This window comes from Microcaecilia unicolor, chromosome 1 (assembly GCF_901765095.1).
Source record: "Microcaecilia unicolor chromosome 1, aMicUni1.1, whole genome shotgun sequence".
Classification (NCBI taxonomy): Eukaryota; Metazoa; Chordata; class Amphibia; order Gymnophiona; family Siphonopidae; genus Microcaecilia; species Microcaecilia unicolor.
In genome coordinates, this window is record NC_044031.1 from 7,364,938 (window position 1) to 7,390,611 (window position 25,674).

A 25,674-nucleotide genomic window follows, 5' to 3' on the forward strand; every position below is an offset into this window, starting at 1 on the left:
TGGCATCTTGCTACTCTACGTAGAATCTTAAGTCCCTTGGAGATTCTACATACAATCTTACTGATCTTTGAGATTCTGCATAGCATCTTGCTACTCTTCGTAGAATTTTGCTTCTCAAAGATTCTACGTAGAATCTTTCTCTTCTTTGAGATTCTACATAGAATTTTTCTCTTCTTTGAGATTCTACATTGAATCTTAATAATCTGAGATTCTGCATGGCATCTTGCTACTCTACGTAGAACCTTGCTTCTCTTAGAGATTCTACATACAATCTTACTAATCTTTGAGATTCTGCATGGCAACTTGCTAGTCTACGTAGAATCTTGCTTCTCTTGGAGATTCTACATACAATCTTACTAATCTTTGAGATTCTGCATGGCATCTTGCTACTGTACGTAGAATCTTGCTTCTCTTGGAGGTTCTACATACAATCTTAATAATCTTTGAGATTCTGCGTGGCATCTTGCTACTCTACGTAGAATCTTGCTTCTACTACTACTACTATTTAACATTTCTAAAGCGCTACCAGGGTTACGCAGCGCTGTACAATTTAAACATAGAAGGACAGTCCCTGCTCAAGGAGCTTACAATCTAAAAGACAGGTGTACAATCTAGAGACAAGTGTACAGTCAAGGACAAGTGTAGAGTCCGACTAATAGGGCATACTATATTTCACGGAAGGTTAGGTGCCGAAAGCAGCATTGAAGAGGTGAGTTTTAAGCAGAGATTTGAAGATGAGTAGGGAGGGGGCTTGCTTCTCTTGAAGAATCACATACAGACAAAAAAGCAACACTGGGCCTTCAAGACTGGGACAGCAGGAGTTCTTTATTGACAGATGACCCGACACGGGCCTTGTTTCGGCGGCCTCGGGGGTCTGACGACAAAACATATAAAAACTTATATATGAACAATAATCTACATGGCTAATAATAGTATTAATATTGTAAAACATGACAATGGTAATAAAACATAAAATACAGTGAAAGTCTAGCATCACTAAGATAGTACATAGGAAAGTCATAAATAAAACATGCAAATCCATGTATATAAATATATATATGTACTTGTAAATTAACAAAAATCGACATACACATTTATGGATATTCAATAGAATGATGTTGGGGTAACTACTAATAATATAGTATGCATGAAATGGATTTAACATAGGTAATAGCTTTCAAAAATTCTTTATATGGATGAATCTGTTAAGTATGATAATGCAATTGCGATTTTATAAACAAGGCTGGAGTGCTTACCAAAGTTTTGGTCTGCAGTATGCACGTTGTATAAATTCAATGCCTATATAATGAGGGAAACAGAAACTAAGAGCAAATGTGTATATAATGTAGTAAACTAGATCTGTTCAGCAATAGTTGTGCCTCACATAATAACTCTTTTGTATTGTGAAAAATGATCCTCCCCTCCGACTGAGGGTCCTCGGGATCTCCCCTTCACCCTTGCTGCCCAACCTCCTGGTTCACTGCAGTCCACAGGGCAGGGCTCAAAGAAATCAACTTCGAAGCAAACTTAACAAGTTCTTTATTTTGCTTGGGATCCAACAGTCCAGCAGTGCAAAAAGACACAATACTTGAAGCAACAAAAAACCTCACAATTCCCCCTTTTGCTCCTCTCAGGGGTACAAACACAGCAAGAAAAAAAACAACTTTTAACTCCCAGGCTTCCAGCACCCAGCTGGGTTCCTTTCAGACAGTTTTATAGCCCTGGGTCTTCTTTCTTCCCCCCCCCCCCCCCTCCCTTGAGAGGGGGCAACCCACTGCAAGCAGTTCCAAAAAAAAAAAAACCAACACAGTTATTGAGGCTTCAGCACAAAGCTCAAACCCCTTCAGCTTCTTTTAGGCTTTTTAGCCACAGTTCACACTCCACCTTCTTCCTGCTGGGCTCAGCCCACTCCGAGAAAATCTCTCATCCCTCTTCAACCAGAACTCTTTAAACTCAAAGTTCATTCACAGCCTGAGCTCTGGAAAATGAAAAGGCCCCACCCATCTGGGTCACTCTCTCTAAATACTGACCCATCCTCCCACATGACCTTTCCTCTTTCCTCTCTTAGCCCAGTTACCATACCATGAAGTTACCTGGTCCCTTATTTTGTTACCTAAGGAGTGAGCCCAGGCTGAGAGGTCCATAGGCTCTTCCTCGCTCTCCTCTCTTTCTCTCTGTCCAGCTTCTTGATACTCCATGGGCTCCCCGTCCCACCCACTTTGCAGCTGTTCCTCTTTCCCTTGATTACCCTGCAGGGGCACCACCCTTTCCTTGTTAGAGTTCTCCCCCTGTTCCTGCTGGGGAAGGTAATCTCTGTACCAGGCTTTGCCCCGAGGTTGCTGGGAAATGTAGTCTCTTCCTCTCCTCCATTTTACAGGGGTCACGAACCTTTCTCTGCTCTCTCTCGGGGGATGCTGGGTAATGTAGTCTTTTCCCCTCCACCCTTTTCTAGGGGGCATTACTACTTCTCTCGCTCTCTGGGGATGGAATGGAGGCCAGGCTCTGTTCTGCCTATGTCTGCTCGTGAGCCGCCTCCCTTCTTCCTCTTCCACTTCCATCTTATCTACCCCCAGGTCCTCTCCTTCACAGTATCCAAAATATAAATCTGAGCGATTATGTTTATAACAGAAACAGCATTGGTGATTGTTTAGTTAGGCGAAATGCTAGCTAAGCTGCATAAACAAACTATGTGAGCTGTAATCATTCGCCCGGCAACGCTGGATCACTAAAACCAAGATTATATTCGTATGGTCACCAAAATAAATATATGTGCTTACCCCAAAAGTTGGAAGGTTCTTTGTCGATCTCCGCAATGCGAAGGGTGAGCTATTTAGTACTACTACTTATCGTTTATAAAGCGCTACTAGACGTACGCAGCGCTGTACACTTGAACATGAAGAGACAGTCCTTGCTCGACAGAGCTTACAATCTAATTAGGACAGACAAACAAGAGATAAGGGAATATTAAAGTGAGGATGATAAAATAAGGGTTCTGAACAAGTGAATAAGGGTTAGGAGTTAAAAGCAGCATCAAAGAGGTGGGCTTTTAACTTAGATTTGAAGACGGCTGAGATGGAGCTTGACGTAGCGGCTCAGGAAGTCTATTCCAGGCATATGGTGCAGCAAGATAAAAGGAACGGAGTCTGGAGTTAGCGGTGGAGGAGAAGGGTGCAGATAAGAGAGATTTACCCAGTGAACGGAGTCCCAGTGGAGGAATGTAGGGAGAGTGGAGAGGTACTGAGGAGCTGCAGAGTGAATGCACTTATAGGTCAATAAGAGGAGTTTGAACTGTATGCGGAAACGGATAGGAAGCCAGTGAAGTGACTTGAGAAGAGGGCTAATATGAGCATAATGACACTGGCGGAATATTAGTCGTTGTTACGTTCCTCACCTGGTTCCAGGCCTGCGCGGCCGATTTGCCGGCGAGGTGCGGTCCGGCTGAGATAGCTGGCTATTTTGGATGTGGTTTCTCCAGGATGGGTCTGTTTCGGTTTCCTGTTTCTGGCAGCCGTCATCTTGGTTGGATCAAGGACAGCAGCCATCTTGGCTAGCTCAGGAGGGGACAGCCATCTTGGAGTAACGAGATCAGGAAGGAAGCCCATATTTGGACGTAGGCACCTCTGCTGATGGGGGCAGCCATCTTGTATCAGCTGCACATGCTTGAGCCTAATTCCTCCACTAGTTAAGGCCCTGCCTTCAGTCCTTCGTGGCTTCGGCCTCAATTGTGTTTGAGGTTCACGCCGGTGTTCCAGACCTCGGCTTGTTTCCCGGACCTTGCTTGCTTTGCTGCCTGCCTTAACCTTGGACTGTTTTTGACTACCTGGCTTTTGGACTGTGTCTGTTTGCCTGCCTGTCTGGTCAGTGGTCGTGCAACCCCGCTGGTTCCAGAAGTTCTGGTGGCTGCCCGAACCTGGGGGCTCAACTCCCAGGGAACGGCGGTCATTCCCCAGGTGAAGCTAGGGGTTGTCTGGCTGCCTGACCGAGTGCGGTGTCACTCCATCCTAGCCGTGCTCAGTCAGGGCACAAGGGCTCACATTTCTCCAGTCATAACAGTCGTGCAGCAGAATTTTGAACAGATTAAAGAGGAGAGAGATGGCTAAGTGGGAGACCTGTGAAAAGCAAGTTGCAATAGTCTAAGCGAGAGGTGATAAGAGTGTGGATGAGGGTTCTGGTAGTGTGCTCAGAAAGGAAAGGGCGAATTTTGCTGATGTTGTAGAGAAAGAAACAACAGGTTTTAGCAGTCTGCTGAATATGTTCAGAGAAGGAGAGGGAGGAGTCGAAGATGACCCCAAGGTTACGAGCTGATGAGACAGGAAGGATGAGAGTGTTATCCACAGAAATAGAAAATGGGGGAGGAGGAGAGGTTGGTGTAGGGGGAAAGATGAGAAGCTCAGTCTTGGTCATGTTTAGTTTCAGATGACGCTGAGACATCCAGGCAGCAATGTCAGACCGGCAGGCTGATACTTTGGCCTGGATTTCGGCTTGAGATTTCTTTAGAGAGCCTTCTCGTTTGCACAAAAAACGCGGTGAAAGCGATAAGGCAGCCAAACACTATTCTTTTAAGCATAAAAAATAGCGCCAAACAAAGGTTGCATTGAGGGCGAAGTGCGGACGTAATGACATAACGACGTAAACATAATTCAAAGTTTTCATAATATATTTTATTTATTTATTTGCTACATTTGTATCCCACATTTTCCCACCTTTTTGCAGGCTCAATGTGGCTTACATATGTAAAGTCCGTGCAAATAACATCGATATTGTTTATTATAGCATAAAAAAAAGCTTATGGAGGCAATATGGTAGCTACACATAGTTATATAAAACATAAAAGAATGCAAAAAGAAATTAAGGAAAAAAACATTCAGACGTGATGACGTAAGCATTGTTAAATCTAGTGATTTGTTTATTTAATCGGAGCTCACACCCTGAGTGTAAAACTTAATGATATTCACTTCAGTTTTTGAATATATTGAAGTGATATATATTATCCTCAGGAGATTTTATTTTTTAGCAGGAAAGAGTGAAAAATAAAGAATATGTGTCGAGATAAAGCTAAAAATGAAAATAAATATAAAAGGTATATTATAATGGCACATGATAATATCACTGAGTGCAGTTTAAAAACTATTTTTAAAAGATCAACACAATTAGTAATTGTATTGCAAAGAGTAGATATATTAAAATAGCACATAATTGAGTCATGTCATATTATAACATCTAAATGATATTGATATTAACTTATTTTGATATGTGCAACAATTTTAATGAGGGTCCAAGAAAGCACAGAGGCAGACGATCTCCAAGATGGAAAACAAACGGAGCAGATCGTAGGCAAACAAAACAAGATTTATTAATATAACCCAATTACAGTATATGTATAAAACATATATATATAATGTTTTTGATCAGCTCCTAGATCTCTGCCTGGGGTTGCTCCTGTGCTTTGCCAGTAGAGCGGTGGTGTTGTGGCTTGTGGTGCTCACTTTGAAGGCATACTTGGTTTTGTTCCCTGTCCCTGCCTTACCCCATCTCCCCGAGTCCCTCGTTTGCTGCCTGCCTCCAACTTTCCTCACAGTGTAAAAAAAAAAAAAAGGTGCACTTATACAGCGTTGCTGTTTCTGAGGTTTTCTCCAGAGATTCTGGTTCAGTGCAGCTTGACCGGAGCTCGTTGACTTGGTCTTCTGAGATGAAAATGGTGCCCAGCTCCTCCAGGGAGGTTCCCATGGACAGCGTTCTGTGCGGGGTAAGTTTTGGCGTGAGGCCGCCATTTTATTTCTATATTTACGTCCAGTCGGGCGATGGCTGCTGAGGCAGTTAAGCGCTGCTCCCGCTGTGGTAAACACAGGTCAGCAGCGGGGCTTTGCAGTACGTGCTCCTTAGATGCTCATGCTAGTACGGGCATGGCGAGCGGTGATTCTTCCCGCTCGATGGAGCTGGTAGCGGGCACCATTTTGGAAGCGCCACGTGGCTCGACCCTCGCTGTTGCAGAGGAGTCTGAGTGCGGGGGGACGCCTCGTTCCAAGGCTGCTAGAGCAGCTCCTTCCCCTGCTTCTCCTAATTCGAGGGCGGAGGGCCAGGGTGAGTTTTTCTCCCCTGAATTTGTGCTGCTGATGCATAAGGCCTTTATGTTAAAAAGAACTCTGCCGGAGGCATCTGACACTACGATGCGGACTGGATTCCCTCCAGGTTTTGATAGCCCTGTGTTGGCTGCAGAGTTTACTTCTTCCCCCGAGCATTGGACTGACGCTAAACGTAGACGGGTAAATTCCCCGTCTGAGGGTGGCGCCTCCCCCGTGGTCAGGCTGTGGGGAGTCTGAGGGGTCTGGCAGGCCCTCGTGGACGGATGATCCAGATGAGGGTGCCTATTTGCCGCAGGACTTGGATGATCCTAAAGCGGTGCGGGTTTTCCACCGCGATGAACTGCCAGCTCTCATTTCTGACGCCTTTCAGGCCCTTTCTGTTGAAGATCCAGCTGAGGGCGATACCTGCTCTGTTAATCCTAGGATTGCTAGTACTAAGAAGCCTTCTCTGGCTTTTCCTGTGCATGACTCCATCTAAGAGCTTATTTCATCTCAATGGTCTGACCCTGATGGGCCTTTGAAGGTAGCCAGGACTATGGGTGAGCTTTACCCTCTGAGTGAGGATCACTTGGCCCTTTTTGGGATGCCTAAAGTGGATGCGTTAGTTACGGCCGTGACCAAAAAGACCACTCTCCCGGTGGAGGGAGGGGTCGCTTTGAAAGATATGCAGGACCGGAAGCTAGAATCCGTGCTGATGCGGTCCTTAAGGGCGGCTATTTGCAGTTCCTATGCAGCCTGGGCCTGTCTTTCCTGGTTACAGCAGGCGGTTGATCAGCCCGAGGATGGTGCGGGTTACCCCTGTGAGGTTGGCCTGCGTATGGAGACTGTCCTGTCCTTTTGGCTGATATCCTTTATGATCTGGTCAGAACTTCGGCTAAGCAGATGTCTGTGGCGGTTTCTGCCCGCCGTCTTCTTTAGCTGCGGCATTGGGCAGCTGACATGGCCTCTAAGCAAAGGCTGGTGAGGTTGCCCTTTCGGGGCCTTCTGTTATTTGGAGAGGAATTGGAGAAGACAACGGTTACCTGAGGATAGGCCGAGGCCTTCTTCCAAAAGTCCTGTTTTTCCCCCCTCTTCCAGGCCACATTTCCGCAAAGTTCGCAGGTATCGCCCGGGGTGCTCTGCTGGGGTTTCTCAACATGCCCATTTTCAGCAGAGGAACTCCTTTCGCTCGGACAGACGTTCCGCAGCGGCCGGCCAACGGCCAGGAGTTCAGGGGCATCCTCCACAATGACGGGACACCAGTCCACTTGTCGATTCCTGCAGTGGGGGGTCGTCTTTCCCTCTTCCTCGAGGAGTGGACCAAGATTTCTTCGGATCAGTGGGTCCTGGACCTGATCAGAGAAGGCTTCCGATTGGAATTAGGTGCCCCGGTGAGAGACGCTTTTATGGAGTCCCGATGCGGCACTGCCGTCAAACAGGCAGTGGTAGAGGAGACCTTGCAAGTCTTGCTGCAGCTCGGAGCAGTGATTCCGGTGCCTCCCGCCGAACGCGGCTGCGGTCGCTACTCTATTTACTTGTGGTCCCTCGAAAAGGCGGGTCTTTCAGACCGATCCTCGACTTATGAAGAGTCAACAGGGCCCTAAGAGTGCGACACTTTTGCATGGAAACTCTGCACTCCATCATTGCGGCGGTACAGCCAGGAGAGTTTCTCACGTCCCTGGATCTCAAGGAAGCTTACTTGCACATTTCTATTTGGCCTCCGCATCAGTGGTTTCTCCGGTTTGCAGTTTTCGGCCTAGCCACAGCTCCCCGTACCTTTCCAAGGTGATGGTGGTGGTAGCTGCTTTTCTCAGGCAAGAGGATATCAGAGTTCACCCATATCTCGACGACTGGCTCATCAGGGCGGATTCGGCAGACAAGAGCCGACTCGCCACGACCAGAGTTATAACGGTTCTTCAGACTCTGGACTGGGTGATCAATTTGCCCAAAAGTCACCTTACCCCCTCTCAGTTTCTCGAGTATTTGGGGGTCCGGTTTGACATGGCCTCGGGGTTCGTCTTTCTCTTGGAGATCCTATGTACAATCGTACTGATCTTTGAGATTCTGCATGGCAACTTACTACTGTCTGTAGAATCTTGCTTCTCGAAGATTCTACATATAATCTTTCTTTTCTTCGAGATTCTACTTTGAATCTTACTAATCTTTGAGATTCTGCATGGCATCTTGCCACTCTACATAGAATCTTGCTTCTCTTGGAGATTCTACATAAATTATTTCTCTTCTTTGAGATTCTACATTGAATCTTAATAATCTTTGAGATTCTGCATGCATCTTGCTACTCTACGTAGAATCTTGCTTCTCTTGGAGATTCTACTTAGAATCTTTTTCTTCTTTGAGGTTCTATATAGAATCTTAATAATCTTTGAGATTCTGCATGGCATCTTGCCACTCTACATAGAATCTTGCTTCTCTTGGAGATTCTACATAAATTATTTCTCTTCTTTGAGATTCTACATTGAATCTTACTGATCTTTGAGATTCTGCAGGGCATCTTGCTACTCTACATAGAATCTTGCTTCTCTTGGAGATTCTACATAAATTATTTCTCTTCTTTGAGATTCTACATTGAATCTTACTGATCTTTGAGATTCTGCAGGGCATCTTGCTACTCTACGTAGAATCTTGCTTCCCTTGGAGATTCTACTTAGAATCTTTTTCTTCTTTGAGGTTCTATATAGAATCTTAATAATTTAGAGATTCTGCATGGCATCTTGCTTCTCATGTACATTCTGCATAGAATTGTTCTCTTATTGAGGTTCTACATAGAATGTTACTAATCTTTGAGATTCTGCATGGAGTCTTGCTTCTCTTTGAGAGTGGCATCTTCTCTTTGGGATTCCGGATGGGTCGGGTTTTCCTGATTTCCAGAATGCATATATATGAGAGCGATTTGAAACAAGAGTCCTTCATTCCATCGACAGTTCTCTCTTGAAAACCTGACTAGATAGTTGTGCCTCCAGGAGTGTTTAGTGAGCATTATAAGAAATAATACTACAGTTTTACATACACAGATCTATCAATTTGTATAGCACAGTGAAAATAAAATGTGTATTTTTTGGGACCCACATTAGACAAAGTAATTTTCCAAAAGTACACATTCAAAGAAAGAGCAGCATCCCTCAGGGCGACATGTAGGTGTAAATGCTGATGTGGGAAATTTCTACAGTATACGTGTATTGCCATTATATAATATAAAATACTCATGTACTGTGAAGGATCAACCAAGCCACACCCAGAACATGTCTCTCTAAAATATCCCTGTGCTTCCACTTCCATGTAGAAGTAGCTGCCTTTCCTAAAATGGCTGGTTTTCCTTGTTTGCTGATTTACACATGCAATTGGGTGTCTTACACCTGCACAGGGCATCTACATTCTAAAATCATTCCCAAAATGTTAGACGAATAAAGGTAGCTGAAATCGAATGCTTTCTGAGCACCCCCACATTTCCCTGAATGTGTTTCTGATTTGTGTTTCAGATGCGGGTGACATTTGAGGACATCGCTGTCTCTTTCTCCCAGGAGGAGTGGGAGTATTTAGATGACGGGCAGAAGGAGCTTTACAGGGAGGTGATGAAGGAGAATTATGAGATCCTGATCTCCCTAGGTAAGAATTGCTTTGTCTGCATTTTCTTAAGAGGAACAGCGTCTGATTTAATAGAAATCTGGCACATTTTCTGTACCTTTTGCACTTTGAAGTCAGAATGTGTCTCGGCTCTGCTGATTGTCTTAGGGTGCCTCAGTCCTGATCCTCACACTTATCTTAAGACCTTCCTGTGTGTCCTACAAGTTTCTTCCTCTTCCAATCAGAGAGAGATTTTCCTCTAGTTCTTCTATCATGACTGAAAAAAGGTGCAGAGCATCACAAATACTCAGTACTTGGATGTAACAGAATGTGTTAAAGTAGCTGCTGAGACCAGTCAAAAGTGTGGTGCTGTGTTCGTTGATTATTTCCTCAGCTTTTGACACTGTGAAGCTGTAGAATTGTCTCCAGGATAAACACATGATAAGAGGTAATACAAGAAATCATCATTAATTGCTGATTTCATGTGTTAACTAAAGCGGAGTGTACCAGATCATGACAAGGATCAGTCTTTGTTCCTGCTCTTTTCAACATTCATAGAGCGGGTCTTCCACAGTATTGGGTACGAAACATCTGTGTTTGCCAGTGAGTTGTTATCCTCCACACCAGCAGCTGTTTGGAGGCCACCCAGGTGTCGTTATGTAAATACTAGCGTAACTTTATATCATCATGCCTTAATGTATAGACAGTTACAGTTAGACCAGCCATAGACCTGGCAGGTGTCTAAATATGACTGCAACTGTAAGTTACACACATTGCTGGGAGCCCCGCCCATGCTCTGACCATGTGTAATGCCCCCTTGAAATTACACATATAATATTTATACGCACATTTATAGAAGCGTGCTTAGGGTGCCGTGAGTAAGTGCAAATTATCTTTCTATTTATGTGTGCCAGGGGCATGTAACCGTAGGCGCATAATTACAGAATTGATATCCGTGTTTTACCCGGCATCAGGAGTGTCCGTGGGGGAAGTGAGATATGAGCCTTTGCCCTCACTAAACCTCTCCTTTCATCAGCAGGTGTTTCTCCTCTTCAGTTCTTGTATAATTTTATACTGTGACAGCAGGGACGGGAGTGTAAAAATGTTGATTTGAATTTGAGGGGAGAGGTAGCTGAAGAGCTAAGCGGTCACCCTTTAACACTAGGGTCTCCCAAAGCAGTTCTTTATATTAAGGGATTTTATAGTTGGCTAATTTCACACAATCACAGCCCCCCCGATTCTTAAGTGATAGACATTTTTATAGTAAAAAACTTGTGACCTGTTCCATTACCAGAGTACTTGAAGCGAGGTATAATAACCCCCAGATCCCTCTGCTTTTTGATGGGTAGCAATGACAGATCCATCATATGCTTTTCCCTTGAGAACTACTGCTGTCTATTGTTTTGTGAATATAAGGAAATACAGCTAGTATTATTTTTCATTCCTGGAAGCAGGCTATGAAAGGATCAGTCCTGATACATTATCAAGGATTAAACAAGAGGAAGAGCCATATGTCTGGGATCCCCATGAGTCAAGAGAGAGAGAAGTTACTCACGCAGACACAGGTGAGTAATAATACTATACAGAGTAAGAGCAGGTATTACAGAATACAAATGAATAAAATGAATGTACAGAGCAAGAGGAGGTATTACAGGGTATTACAACCAGGCCTTTAATGGAAGAATTAACTAACTTGTTAGTCTCACTCACACACACACAAGGAGTGACACAGGCTGGACATACTGCAGCAAGCCCTTTCCTCTCTGAACACACCACCCGAACTCTCGTCCACGCTCTCATTACCTCTCGCCTTGACTACTGCAACTTACTCCTCACCGGCCTCCCACTTAGCCATCTATCCCCCCTTCAGTCTGTTCAGAACTCTGCTGCACGTCTCATATTCCACCAGAACCGATATACACATATCACCCCTCTCCTCAGGTCACTTCACTGGCTTCCGATCAGATACCGCATTCAATTCAAGCTTCTCCTTCTTACCTACAAATGCACTCAGTCTGCTGCCCCTCACTACCTCTCTACCCTCATCTCCCCTTACGTTCCCCCCGAAACCTCCGTTCACAGGACAAATCCCTCCTCTCAGTACCCTTCTCCACCACCGCCAACTCCAGGCTCCGCTCATTCTGCCTCGCCTCACCCTATGCTTGGAACAACCTTCCTGAACCCTTACGCCAAGCCCCCTCCCTGCCCGTCTTCAAGTCTTTGCTTAAAGCCCACCTCTTCAATGCTGCGTTCGGCACCTAACCCTTACCGTTCAGTGAATCCAGACTGCCCCAATTTGACTGCCCCTATCGGACCGACCGTTCACTTGTCTATTAGATTGTAAGCTCTTTGAGCAGGGACTGTCTCTCTTTGTTAAATTGTACAGCGCTGCGTAACCCTAGTAGCGCTTTAGAAATGTTAAGTAGTAGTAACATGTTAGTCTCGCTCACACACACAAGGATTGGCACGGGCTGCATGTACTGCAGCGAGACATGTTTATCCACTCCTACCCTAGCTGAGGTAATATTTAACCGTCTCTCTGACCTCATGTGCAACTTTCTTTAAATCAGTCACCTTACTTTTTAACGCTATTTACTCTCTTACCTATCTATATGTTCCATCTTTGCTTATACCCTTCACTATCGATTAAAATGTTCTATTATGTATTGTGTTGACATTGTAAGTAGTATACTATTTCAAACTGCAAAGAGTGGAAATATATATCAAAAACACTGGATATCACTCGGACGTGGGACTTTGGTCAAACATAAAATTTATATATATATATATATATATATATATATATATATATATATATATATATATATATATATATAGCCTCAACAGCCCAGGGAACCTAGCATTAGGACTCCACTAAAATGGCCAACATCATAGGCTCCTACCGCCTTCCGAAAAAAATCACAGACATTAAAAAACTCCCAAACAATCCATACTCAGGGAGAAAAAGATTCTGTGGATCTGAAAAACTGCAGTGTCCACTATTAAACCCTCTTAGGTGGAGGAGTGGCCTAGTGGTTAGGGTGGTGGACTTTGGTCCTGGGGAACTCAGGAAGTGAGTTCAATTCCCGGCACAGGCAGCTCCTTGTGACTCTGGGCAAGTCACTTAACCCTCCATTGCTCCATGTAAGCCGCATTGAGCCTGCCATGTGTGGGAAAGTGCGGGGTACAAATGTAAAAAAAAAAAAAAATTTAAACTGAAAGGTATCAAAGATAGAAAACGCAACATAATTGCAGTATCAGCCGACAGTCATACTTGCAAGAAGGTCTTAAGACCAAAGGTTCACGATGGATTGAAAAGAAACGAAAAAACATTTTTTGTTTTTTGTATTTCTCCTGATGAAGGTTGCGAAACAGTGGGGTCCCTTGCTCACAGAATCTTTTTCTCCCTGAGTATGGATTGTTTGGGAGTTTTTTGATGTCTGTGATTTTTTTTCGGAAGGCGGTAGGAGCCTATGATGTCGGCCATTTCAGTGGAGTCCTAATGCTATTAGATTGTAAGCTCTTTGAGCAGGGACTGTCTTTCTTTTATGTTTGTGCAGCGCTGCGTATGCCTTGTAGCGCTATAGAAATGCTAAATAGTAGTAGTAGTAGTAGTTGCTAGGATCCCTGGGCTGTTGAGGCTATTTATACGTTGTACATAAATCAAATAGCATAACACTTAACACACTAAACAGAAATTGGCTAGTACAGTAGTCATCGTATACCCCTTTTCCTTTTCCATCTAGCCCTCCGATGCCCTTCCCTCTCTAGAAAAATTACTCCATTCTTCTAACATTAGGGGATCAACCATCCTTTAGTTACATAACATGAAACTATTCAACAAATGTAAATTACATCCATTCAACTTCCAACTAGCTGAGTGCTACCTGAATAGTGATCCTATCTTTTATATTGTCTATTACTTCTTACATCCTATTCCCACCCCCCCACCCCCCGCCCTTGCCAACTTGATCAGGAATTTTAAAATTGGTATATGCATATACTTATTCTGTCATACATTTCTACTGACATCAACTGTTTGGTATAAATAAAGAGCCTGACCTCTAATAGGTCTCCTCCATTCCACACTTAACTCAGCATATGCAATTACAAAGGTTCTGAGCAAGTGTTGTATTCCTGTGCAATCCTCCTACCTACTCCAGTTATAGTCTTGTCAAATCCCCCCTCCCCTTCCCGTCGTCCTTCCCATCCCCTTCCCTTTTCTTTACCCAGAGTCTGACACTTTTCCCTAGTCATCCACCTTATAACCGAAAGAAACAAGCTTAAACTACATAGCCTAAGGCCTTTATGTTCTCTAAACCAGTGTGTGTGTATCCGAATGGGCCCACCCATCGTTTAAAGTATGGGAAGGCCTTCTTGTCACATATGTCTGTCCCGGCCCCTTTTTTGTTAATCTGGCAGCCTGCTTTAAGAAGCCAAGTACCCACCGCTATCTGCATTAAATGGAGGTTCACATTAATCTCATACTCTGCCCTCTCCTCCCCTAAAACCACATGTTCAATGTAATGCGTTAGCAGTTCTAAAAGTTTAACAAATAACTCCTCCCGCTAGGTGTCAAGGTCTCCCACATTGGTTCCCACTGCGCCCTGAACCTCTGTCCCGGAGTACTATCTATCTCTCGGACTCCACACCAGTCAACTCGCATTTGCTTGAGCATTTGACCCCGCCACACCTGTAGGGGAGGCTCTTCCGTGTCTCTCCAAAACTGCAAAATTGAATTAATGCCATAGTACACTCCCATGCGTAAAAACGCCTTTAGCCCCTCGGGAGGAGCTGCTGTGTATCTAAAGTTATTAAATAGTATATGTGGATCTCTAATAAAGGTACATTGCCAAATCCGATCTGCCTCTTGCCCCACCCGTTGCCAAAACCTTTCTGCATATTTGCAACTCCAGAACATATGCCCCAGTGAGGCCATTTCGTGTTTACATTTCGGGCAATTCCCATTTTCCGCAAATCCAGCCTTAAATGCTCTACTCGGGGATATATGGGTTCTTAGGAGCCACTTATATAACCTCTCTCTCTGCGGTATTGACAACCTTTGTCTGTACAAAGACTGTAAATACGTTTTACAGACTTCAGGAGAAATCTCACATTCTAAATCCCGTGACCACCTCCGTGCCAGCCCCGTGTAATCCAGCTCTGCCGTTGAATCTTTAAGCTGCTGATGATGAAACTTTAAAGGAACAGAAAGCTGGGCTCCTAGGGTGAAATCCTCTGATAGGACTTCCACCACATCCTCCGTTAAATCTTTCCAATCTAAAGAGGCCAAGTAGTGTTTTAATTGATAGTATGCAAAGTGATTGTTCCCCGAAATCTTATACTTTTGTTGAAGCTCAAGATAGGAATACATTTTCCCTTCTTCTGTCACAATATGTGCTAAGTACACTATTCCCTGTTTTTCCCATTTACTAAATATTCCACCCCCTTGACCTGGTGGAAAAGCCGGATTATTACGGAGCGACAGCCAAGGGGATACCCGGGCCGAGAAGTGGCGTCTCCTACATATCCACCTCCAGGTCTCCCTGAGAGCTCGCAACAGCGGGTGCCTTTTAAACGCATCCGCAGGCAAAGCAACCCCAGTATGCAGCAATGAACTGAAATGTATCCCGGGGATCCTAGAAATCTCCACCGATGTCACAGAAAAATCTGAAGTCCCCCGGTACCAATCATTTATGTGTCTCATAGAACAGGCAACCGTCAGGAACTTAATATTCAAAAGACCCATTCCTCCCGCATCCCGTGGTGTTGTAAGTTGCTCGTATGTTAATCTAGGTTTTTTCCCTTGCCACAAGTACCCCTGTATTATTTTAATGAGATTTTTGTCGTCTTTGGATTTTAAAAAGAGGGGTAGTTGCTGAAATATATAGAGCCATTTGGGAGCTATCATCATGTTGAAAAGTGCAATTCGTCCCCAAATTGTAAGTGGTAACTCTTGCCACATGGTCAATTTACATTTAGTCATATCCATGAGGGGGTCAACATTATCCCTGTACAACGAAGCATTGTTATTAGAAATCATCACCCCTAGATACTTCAATTTAGAGCCTACCCATGTGATGGGGAACTCCCCCTGCCATTTCGCTTTAACAGTTTCGTCAAGGGGCATTGCTCCCGATTTATCATAGTTCAGGGAGAACCCTGACAAATTGCCATATTCCCGAATCACCTGCAACGCGGTTTTTAAAGAGCGCTGGGGGTCAGTAAGCAACATAAGGATGTCATCCGCGTATGCTAGGACTTTCACCTCTTGATCTCCCAAGCGCACTCCGCTTATCCCAGTTTCCAAATTTAGTAGCCTAAGCAGCGGTTCCAGTGTCAGATCGAATAGCAATGGAGAGAGGGGACAACCCTGACGTGTCCCTCTTCCCACAGAAAATCTTGCCGTAGTCCCTCCGTTAACCACTACCTGTGCATTCATATCAGTGTAAAGGGCCAGTACTGCTCGCATAATCCCAGAGGGCAATTTCATCCACTCCAGTAATTCAAACAGGAAGTCCCAGCTAACCCTATCGAATGCCTTAGCAGCATCTAAGCTGACTACTAGCCCAGGGATTTTCTGATATCTACACTGGGCCATTGACAATAGAGCTCTCCTTACATGCAACACTGACTGTCTCCCTGGTATAAACCCTACCTGTGCTGGCCCAACGATGTTGGGGAGATGCGCTTTAAAACGCTCAGCCAGAATCTTTGCCAATAACTTAATGTCTACATTGATTAATGATATAGGTCTGTATGACTCCGGCTCTTCTGCTGCTTTCCCAGGTTTTAACAATAGGGATATACACGCAGTGTTCTCATGCAGTGGGAACTTCCCATCCAAAATAACCGCTTGATGGTATGCAAATAGAGGCCCTATCAGGGAGTGTTGCATGATTTTATAGAACTCTCCCGAATATCCGTCTACCCCAGGTGCTGAATAGGACTTTAACCCCTTAATCGCGGCTTGCAACTCCTTTGGCTGTATCGGTGAGTCTAGCAAAGCTATCTCTTCCTCTCCAAACTGTGGCATACCGGCCTTCCGCAAGAACTCTGCTATTTCCAGTCTCCCCCCTGATTGGTCTTTCTTATATAGGTGCATAAAATGCTCTTGTAGGGTTCTCAGTATTTCATCTAACTTATTAGTTATATTCCCCTTGCTATCCCGAATTACTGGGATCGCCTGATTACCACCCCTCCTCTTAACCATCCTTGCTAGGAGACCCCCTGCCCTGTTGCCAAATCTATTAAACTTATATTTTTGAAAGGTCTGATCTCTAAGTAAATTCTCGTGTAACATTGAATTGATGGAGGCTTGTATGGCCAAGTATCTGTCTTTATTAACTTCTGTTGGCTGCGCCAGATGTCGACGTCTTGCCCTCGCCAGTTGCTTGTTTAAACTAACTAAACTACGCGCAGACCTCTTCCGTCTGGCCGCGACGTATGCAATCAAATCTCCCCGCAAAACGGCCTTTCCTGTGCACCAAAATAATTGGGGGTTAGATTGGTGGGCTTTATTGAAATGTGCGTACTCCTCCCATCGTGCTTTTAAAAATTTCTGAAATGATTTGTCATTTGCTAAATAACTCGGGAATCTCCAACGTCTGGACGTCACAGAACTACAGGGGTTATCTAGTTCGATCCAGACGGGACTATGGTCAGAAATTAATATCTCCTCCATTTTGGAGTTGACGACATGAGGAAACAGCCCCTCTGATATAAATATATAGTCTATCCTTCCCCATGTTCCGTGGGCCCTCGATCTGTGCGAGTACTCCCTGGTCTCGGGGTGTAAATTCCTCCAAACATCTATCACAGAGAGAGAGTGCCCAAATTCCTTCAACATTTTCCCTATCTTGTGTGCTGCGTGAGCCTGTCCTCTTGCCCCTGTGCAGTCTAACCCGGGGTCCATCAAGCAGTTCATATCTCCCACTACAATCAGGTCTTTACCTTGATATGGTGTCATTTGTTTCAGTAAGTTAGGGAAGAATGACCTCTCCGGTGGCGTAGGGGCATATATGTTTAATATGTATATTTCCCTCCCTTGTAGCCATAGTTTAACCAAAGGATACCGTCCTGCGGGGTCTTGTACTTCTTTTTTAACTGAATAGGCTAAACGTTTATGGAAACATATCGCTACCCCACCCTTCCTCCCTTCCGCTGAAGCATAGAGCACCTGCCCGACCCAGCTTTGTTGGAGTTTTTCATGTTCCAAATCTGATAGCTGTGTTTCCTGCATACATACAACATCAGCATTTAAATGTTTTAAAAAATTTTTTCTCTTACATGGGGATGTGATACCCCCCACATTCCATGTAATTAATTTACAATGTGGTACAGATAATGATATGACATCTACTCCTGGTTATTTCATATCGCTTGGCTGCTGGGTCCCAGCCCTTCCCCAGCCGCCGCAGTAAATATATTATCACTTCCACTCCAGCATCGGCCTTCGCTAAATGTGGATTAAGTAAGTTCCTGCTTGTGTCTCTCCCGTCTAGTACGTTTCTTACTTGAAAAAGTCCTCTCTTCTCCTCAGGTTGCCCTCTATGGTGTCCCTGTGCCCTGTTTCCCTTCTGCTGTCTCGTCGTGCCCTCCCCCCCTCCCCCCACCCTTCCCACCGTGACCCTGACTCTTATTGACTTCTATCACCTACTTGACGCCCCTAACGTGACCATTCCCCCCTTTGTATACTCCTATTCCTCTCCCCTCTTGCGTTCAGTCTATTGTGCACGATAGATTTTGACTTCTGGATCGCACTTACATCTTATGCAGCATTGAATCAATCTAACATTTTAACCCAAAATGTCTCAAACAGTGCAACTTTTAACCTGAACAGTAACATTAAATCCTAGACATTGCTACTACATTTGCATTTACCAGTCCTTAAACCTCCTCTCAAGGAGGTTCACTGCTATGGCACTTGTTCCTCTGGACCACAATTATTCTCAGGGATCTGGTTCTTTCAATTCTGCATCCACGAACTGTTGCGCATCTTGGACCTTCTGAAAAGAATGCCACTGGTTCCCATGCTGTATCTTCAAAGTGGCTGGATAAATTAACATAAATCTCTTATTTTTATTGGCTAACGCTGCACATATTGGATGAAATCGCCTCCTTTGTTCTTGAACTCCTGCCGAGTAGTCTTGAAAAATTTTTAGCGCGGACCCCTCATAAGTAAGGGAATCTCGCTTTATTCTGAAGCCTCGGATGATCTCTTCTTTGTGCAAATAATTGTGCACTTTAATGATGACAATTCTGGGGCGCTGCATACCCTGCTGCCAGCGTCCAAGCCTGTGTGCTCTCTCTATACACAGTTCTCCGTAACTATCAGATAAAGCCAGTTCTTTTTTCAGCCACTTTTCTAGAAGAGGCCCCAGTGACTTCTCCGGAATTTTCTCTGGCAGTCCGACAAGTCTCAGGTTGCACCTGCGTGCCCGGTTTTCCATATCTTCTAATTTGTCCTGCTGCAACTTAAGCTGCTCCTGTAGACGCGCTATTTCCTGTAAATGCTGTGATCCTGAATCCTCTACTGCTGAGATCCGGTTTTCAGCCTCATCCACTGTCTTCTCTGTGTCTGCCATTGAAGACTCCATGTTTTTCATCTGCCCCGCCAGTAGATCAAATCTTGGGTTGAGGGCTGCGCTCACCGCCGCAGTAATCTGGGCGAGTTGCTTCTCTGTAAATTCTCCTACACCTGTTTGTTTCTGATCCGCCATTTTGTGACTGGATTTAGGTGGAGATGTTTTTTCCTTATCAAACTTCGTTCCCCTGCGCGTGGTTCCAGAGGGCACAGGCTTCAGATATTGCTCCATGCAAAAACTGGGGACGTCCTCCGCCACTTCTCGCCCAGGCTGCGGGTGCACTTGTAAATACTAATCAATATATCTGGAAAGCCTCAGCCCACATAAATTCTTGGTACAGTTCGTATTATATGTATGGCTTCCCTGAAATCTGTTTTTGTACCAGGAGGCCAAAGCTTCAGCAGACCTTAAGTACCAGAAGGGGTCTTCCACTGTTCTCTGGGCGCTTGTTACCTGCGCCACTCTCCACTGTGCTGACACTCAGGAAAACCGCTCTCTTTGAGGTGCCATCCACTTTAACAGCCTTTTAGCTCAGGAAATCGCGGCCTTACTGTGTCTTAGTGCAGTAACTGCATGGTAGCTGTTTGCTGCTACTCCTGGAGTCTCCTCCTTGCCAGCTCTAAGTGGATTGTGGCGATCTTTTAATTTGTTCTTCTTCTCCCCTATCGTGCACCCCCGGGCTCGATTCCTCCTCACTCTGCTTCACCTCTCCTGGATGATTACCTGCTAAGCGGCTCTCCGGACTGCCCGTTGCCGCCGCCGCTTCAGTTTCCCGCCTTAAGCCGCCATTTTGCGCTATGGGGCGCGCCGTTCTTTTTTGTTTTTTAAGTTCCTCGCTGCCGCCTTCGATCTCCGGGCTCTGCCTCTCATGCGTTACTTATGCCCTAGCCTTCTGCCAGCATGTGGTGGGTCGTTGGAGCGGGTCTGGTCCGTCGAATTCGGGGCTTCATTTGTGGCGCGACGGAGCTCACGGCAGCGCTGCCATTTTGCCGCCCGGCTCCACCAGAAGTCCTTCATATATATATATATATATATATATATATATAAAATTTATATTTGATCAAAGTCCCACATCCAACTATAGATTGAGTAGAAGAGTGATATCTAGTGTTTTTGATAAGTAGTATACTATGCCATACTTTGTATTGTTATTTGAATAGTGTTACTGCTGTAATTGCCTATTGCTCATGTTTGATCTATTCTTATTGTACACAGCCTTGAGTGAATTCCTTCAAAAATGTGGTAAATAAATCCTAATATTTAAATAATAAATACATTATAGACCACTGATGAATAATATTCTACTGAATAAAAGGAGGTATTATGGAGCAAAGCCAAGCTTGAGGATTTATTACACAGTACAGTCGAGTAATAATACTGTAGAGAGTAAGAGGAGATATTACAGAGCACAAGTGAGAATTAAACATTGTAAAGAATACAGAATAGTAACAGATTACCAAACCCGTGTCCTCCTCTGAGTGTCCGTGCTTTGATCTTGTACCTTTGGGAGACATAATTCATGATTTATTTTAAACTAGTAAAAAAGGCCCGTTTCCGAAACCAATGAAACGGGCACTAGCATGTGGCTTTTTTTTGTGTGTGTGTGTATGTGTCACAGAGTTATTTTGTGTGTGTGTGTGTGAGTTTGTGAGGGTGCGGTGTGTGTGCAGGTTGTTGATGTGTGTCTTTTTTGTTTTGTTTTTTGCTTGGGGGTTGTGGGATGTGCTGTGCCGGTCTATTTTTGCACATACCCACAGCAGGAATATTCTTCTCTCGTTCCAGCGGTGGTTCTGTGCTCTCCGTGCTGCACAGATAATGAGCCATTCTGCTGGGGAATGCTCCTCCCTTATTGTCACGTAGTTTCCTCTGATTGGTCCGTCTTACGTTGCCTAGTGTTGCCTGGGAACGGTGTTGTGATGGTCCTTTGTGTTTCAGAATGTTGAGGGTGTTTTTTCTGATTGGTCCGTCATGCGAGGGCGGGGCAGAGAGACATGGTCAGTGTTGTGGCTTCACCACCATGAATCCATGAACCCTTCAGGGAGTGACTGAGTGACTTCAGAACGTTGTCTTCAGAACGTTGAGGGTGAGTTTTATTATAGTAGATATTTATATTCCACTTAAGTAGATAGAATTCATTGAAGCAGATTCCCAATCAACCTTAATAATATTAGATAAACTGTACAGTAATACTCAAAAATCAGAATAAAAACATCTTCAGTATTACCACACATGTAGATGTTTATAAAAACTCATACCTGATCATAAAACCTAGAAAATATGACATTTTTTCACCTCTGCATGTTCATAGAAAAACGTCGCAAGCTGCCACCTGAAGGCTTCAGTCTAAGCTTCAGTGAAGTGTTTCCAAAGCTCAAAGTCAACAGAGGAGAAGGCAGTGGCCTGAGCTGTAACTATTTGAGCCAGCTGACCAGAAAACATGCGATGGGTCACTTTACCCTAAAAATGTAAAGCCAGTGTTCTGAAGAGAGACTAAAATCTTGTTATATGAATAGGAAGCTGTAATATGGTCAAAGATGTTTATCTCTACTATAATAAAAAGCACCTCCAACGTTCTGAAGCTGACTCCGTGGCTTCACTGAAGTGAAGGGTTTGTAAAGTTCGTCAGATTCGTGAATCTGTAACCATCTCTCTCGGCCCCGCCCTCGCGCCTCTGATAGGTCCGCCGTCCTCGACGTCATCACGTTTTGACGTCCGCGACGTCATCACGTTTTGACGTCGAAGGCGGAGGACCTATCAGAGGCGTGAGGGCGGAGCTGAGAGAGATGGTTACAGACTCACGATTCTGACGAACCTTACCAACCCTTCACTTCAATGAAGCCACGGAGTCAGCTTCACAACGTTGCAGGTGCATTTTGTTACACTGCACAGCTCCCTAATTTTTCACTTAAACATCGCAGGGTGGCTGGAGGGGGGGAAGAGGGGGGCAAGTACCCTGGAACTGGGAGGGAGGGAGAGAGGGGGGCAACGACCCTGGAACTAGGTGGGTGTGAGGGAGGGAGGGCGGACCCTGGAACTTGGAGGGGGGCCTGGACCCTGGAACTGGGAGGGAGGGGGGTGACCTTGAAACTGTGAGGGAGGGGGAGAGGGGGCAACGACCCTGGAACTGAGTGGGTGGGTGGGAGGGAGGGCAGACCCTAGAACTTGGAGGGGGGCCAGGCGGACCCTGAAACTGGGAGTGGGGGTGACCCTGAAACTAGGAGGGAGGGGGGGCAGTGACCATGGAACTGGGTGGGTGGAAGGGAGGGCGGACCCTGGAACTTGGAGGGGAGGCGGGCGGACCCTGAAACTGGGAGGGCGGGAGGGGGCCCCTGGCACACACACTCATTCTCACACACACACACTGTCGCACACAGTCTCACTCTCTCTGTCACACACACTCACACATTCACTCTCTCTCTGTCACACACATTCACTCTCTCTCTATCACACACTCACTCTCACACACACTCCGAGGAAAACCTTGCTAATGCCCATTTCATTTGTGTCAGAAATGAGCCTTTTTTCCTAGTTCATTAATAAAGGAACAGCATTCTCTTGAATTGATGGTTTGTGAGGCCACAATACAGAAATGAATTACAGTAATCCATTCTAGAGGTGACATAAGCATGAAGTAATTGTAGATTTACAAAGGAAGTTGGTGAATCCAGCCGTACTTCCACTCATTGTTTTTACTAGAATAATACCAGGTACTACGGAATGAGTTCTCTGATGTCTGGAGAACCAGAAATAGTGTTTTTTTTATCTTCCAAAATCCAGCTTTTATTCCTTTGTCTTAAACATAGTAAATGACGGCAGATAAAGACCTGTACCATTCCTAAGGTTCATGCAGGCACTTTTCTAAATGCCTCAAAACAGCAGCTTGATCTTCCTTAAATGAATGTAGACAGGGCCATTGAGGTGTTTTTTTTCTCTCTTGACACATCTGCCAATGGACCTACTCATTGCTTTGAAATGTCCTATGAGGGGAAGTTCTTATGTATAACTTGGCGCCCCTCATTGGAGGAGTCAAGTTATACATAAGAACTGCCCCTTATAGGAACACACTTAGTATGGCCTTCAACCGTGACACATTCATGTTGTCTTGAACGCCACTGAGCTGTTGGCTTAATGAATTCTGGGGTTTCATTCATTAAAAGCTCAATTGTTTTGCATTCTTGATGTTCGGAGCTCCATCCTGTTGAAAAACAAAATGCTCGGAAACGAAGTTCAGGCAGAATGGTGCCTGGTGAACTTTTGCACATTCTTACCAATTTTGGATCCTCTGATGCACTTTCCTGCCTGTGAGCCCAGAAAATTCTGTTTCTTGATCAATAATAGTTGTCCATATAAGTAATACATGACTAATATCTTCTTTTCATATCCACAGTTGATGAGGCTGTACAGAAGCTCAAGCAAGAGCAAAATCACGAAGAAACTCCAGTCGAAACGGAACAAATACCAGGACAGTCAAAAAATGTCTGTGAGAACATTTCCCAAGGGATGGAGAGGAGACACGCAAGGAATCAGCAGGAGTTGGAGAAGGAGCAGAGAGTCCCTGCCGGAGAAACACCTTGTGGAATTACTGAGAGTAAGAGAAGTGATGGAGAACTCATAAACATCCCTGAGCACCAGAGACACTTGAGAACAAAGAGTCCCTTCCAAGATAGTAACAGTGATCCAGAGCCTTCTAAACTCCCCCAAGAAGAGAGGACAGAGAACGAATCCTTTCAGTGTGACATCTGTGGAGCAATCTTCAATATGAATGATAATTTCTTACTGGATAAAAGAACCAACAGTAGGGAGAAATCCTTCTCATGTTCGCACTGTGAAAAAAGTTTCAGACAGAAGATAAACTTGAAATTAGACCAAAGTTTTAGTTTATCCTCAGTTCTGAAAAGGAACGAAGTAATCCACAGTGGACAGAAACCTTTTCCATGTAGTGAGAGTGGTAAAAGTTTCAGTGAGCTGTCACAGCTGAAGATCCACAGTGAAAAGAAACCTTTTGTATGCACTGAGTGTAATAAAAGTTTCACTTGTTCATCATACTTGAAAAAACATCAACTGATCCACAGTGAAAAGAAACTTTTTACATGTCCCGAGTGTAATAAAAGTTTTACTCGTTCATCAAACTTAAAAATTCATCAAATGATCCACGGTGGAAAGAATCCTTTTACATGCGCTGAGTGTAATAAAAGTTTCTCTTCTTCATCATACCTGAAAACTCATCAAATGATCCACAGTGGAAAGAAACCTTTTACATGCTCAGAGTGTAATAAAAGTTTCACCAGGTCATCAGACTTGAAAAAACATCAACTGATCCACAGTGGAAAGAAACCTTTTACGTGCCCTGAGTGTAATAAAAGTTTCACCAGGTCATCAGACTTGAAAATACACCAAAACATTCACAGTGGAAAGAAACCTTTTACATGCACTGAGTGTAATAAAAGTTTTTCTACTTCACCATACCTGAAAATTCATCAAATGAGCCACAGTGGAAAGAAACCTTTTACATGTGTTCAATGCGGTAAAAGTTTCATTTGGTTAGGACATCTAAAAAAACATCAACTGATCCACAGTGGAAAGAAACCTTTTCCATGCACTGAGTGTAATAAAGGTTTTACTCGCTTATATAACTTGAAAATTCATCAAATGATCCACATTGGAAAGAAACCTTTTACATGCACTGAGTGTAATAAAAGTTTCATTTGTTCATTATACTTGAAAAAACATCAACTGATCCACAGTGGAAAGAAACCTTTTACGTGCCCTGAAAGTTTTACCTGGTCATCAACTCTGAAAGTACACCAAAACATTCACAGCGGAAAGAAACATTTTACATGCACTGAATGTCCTAAGAGTTTTACTCGTTCATCAAACTTGAAAACTCATCAAATGCTCCACATTGGGAACAATCCTTTTACATGCTCTGAGTGTAATAAAAGTTTCACCAGGTCATCAACTCTGAAAATACACCAAAACATTCACAGTGGAAAGAAACCTTTTCCATGCACTGAGTGTAATAAAAGTTTCAATCGTTCATCAAATTTGAAAACTCATCAAATGATCCACATTGGAAAGAAACCTTTTCCATGCACCAAGTGTAATAAAAGTTTCTCTCGTTCATCAATCTTGAAAACTCATCAAATGCTCCACAGTGGAAAGAATCCTTTTACGTGCACTGAGTGTAATAAAAGTTTCACCTGGCCATCAACTCTGAAATTACACCAAAACATTCACAGTGGAAAGAAACCTTTTCCGTGCACTGAGTGCAATAAATCTTTCAATCGTTTATCATGCTTGAAAACTCATCAAATGATCCACAGTGGAAAGAAACCTTTTACATGCTCAGAGTGTAATAAAAGTTTCATATGTTCATCATACTTGAAAAAACATCAGATGGTCCACAGTGAAAAGAAACCTTTTACATGCACTGAGTGTAATAA

The 25,674-nt window shown here is 44.2% G+C and overlaps 2 protein-coding genes across 2 annotated transcripts in view; both read left to right on the forward strand.

Annotated features, from left to right (window-relative positions):
- LOC115460651 (oocyte zinc finger protein XlCOF6-like) overlaps window positions 1-25,674 on the forward strand; it is a 493,082-nt gene that overhangs the window by 365,872 nt on the left and 101,536 nt on the right. The window lies entirely within an intron of this gene.
- Window positions 9,545-25,077, forward strand: LOC115459983 (zinc finger protein 184-like). Its single transcript, XM_030189849.1, has 4 exons — window positions 9,545-9,686; window positions 11,099-11,209; window positions 23,619-24,486; window positions 25,032-25,077. The coding sequence occupies exons 1-4, from the start codon at window positions 9,560-9,562 to the stop codon at window positions 25,075-25,077; spliced, it is 1,152 nt and encodes a 383-aa protein (XP_030045709.1). The 5' UTR covers window positions 9,545-9,559.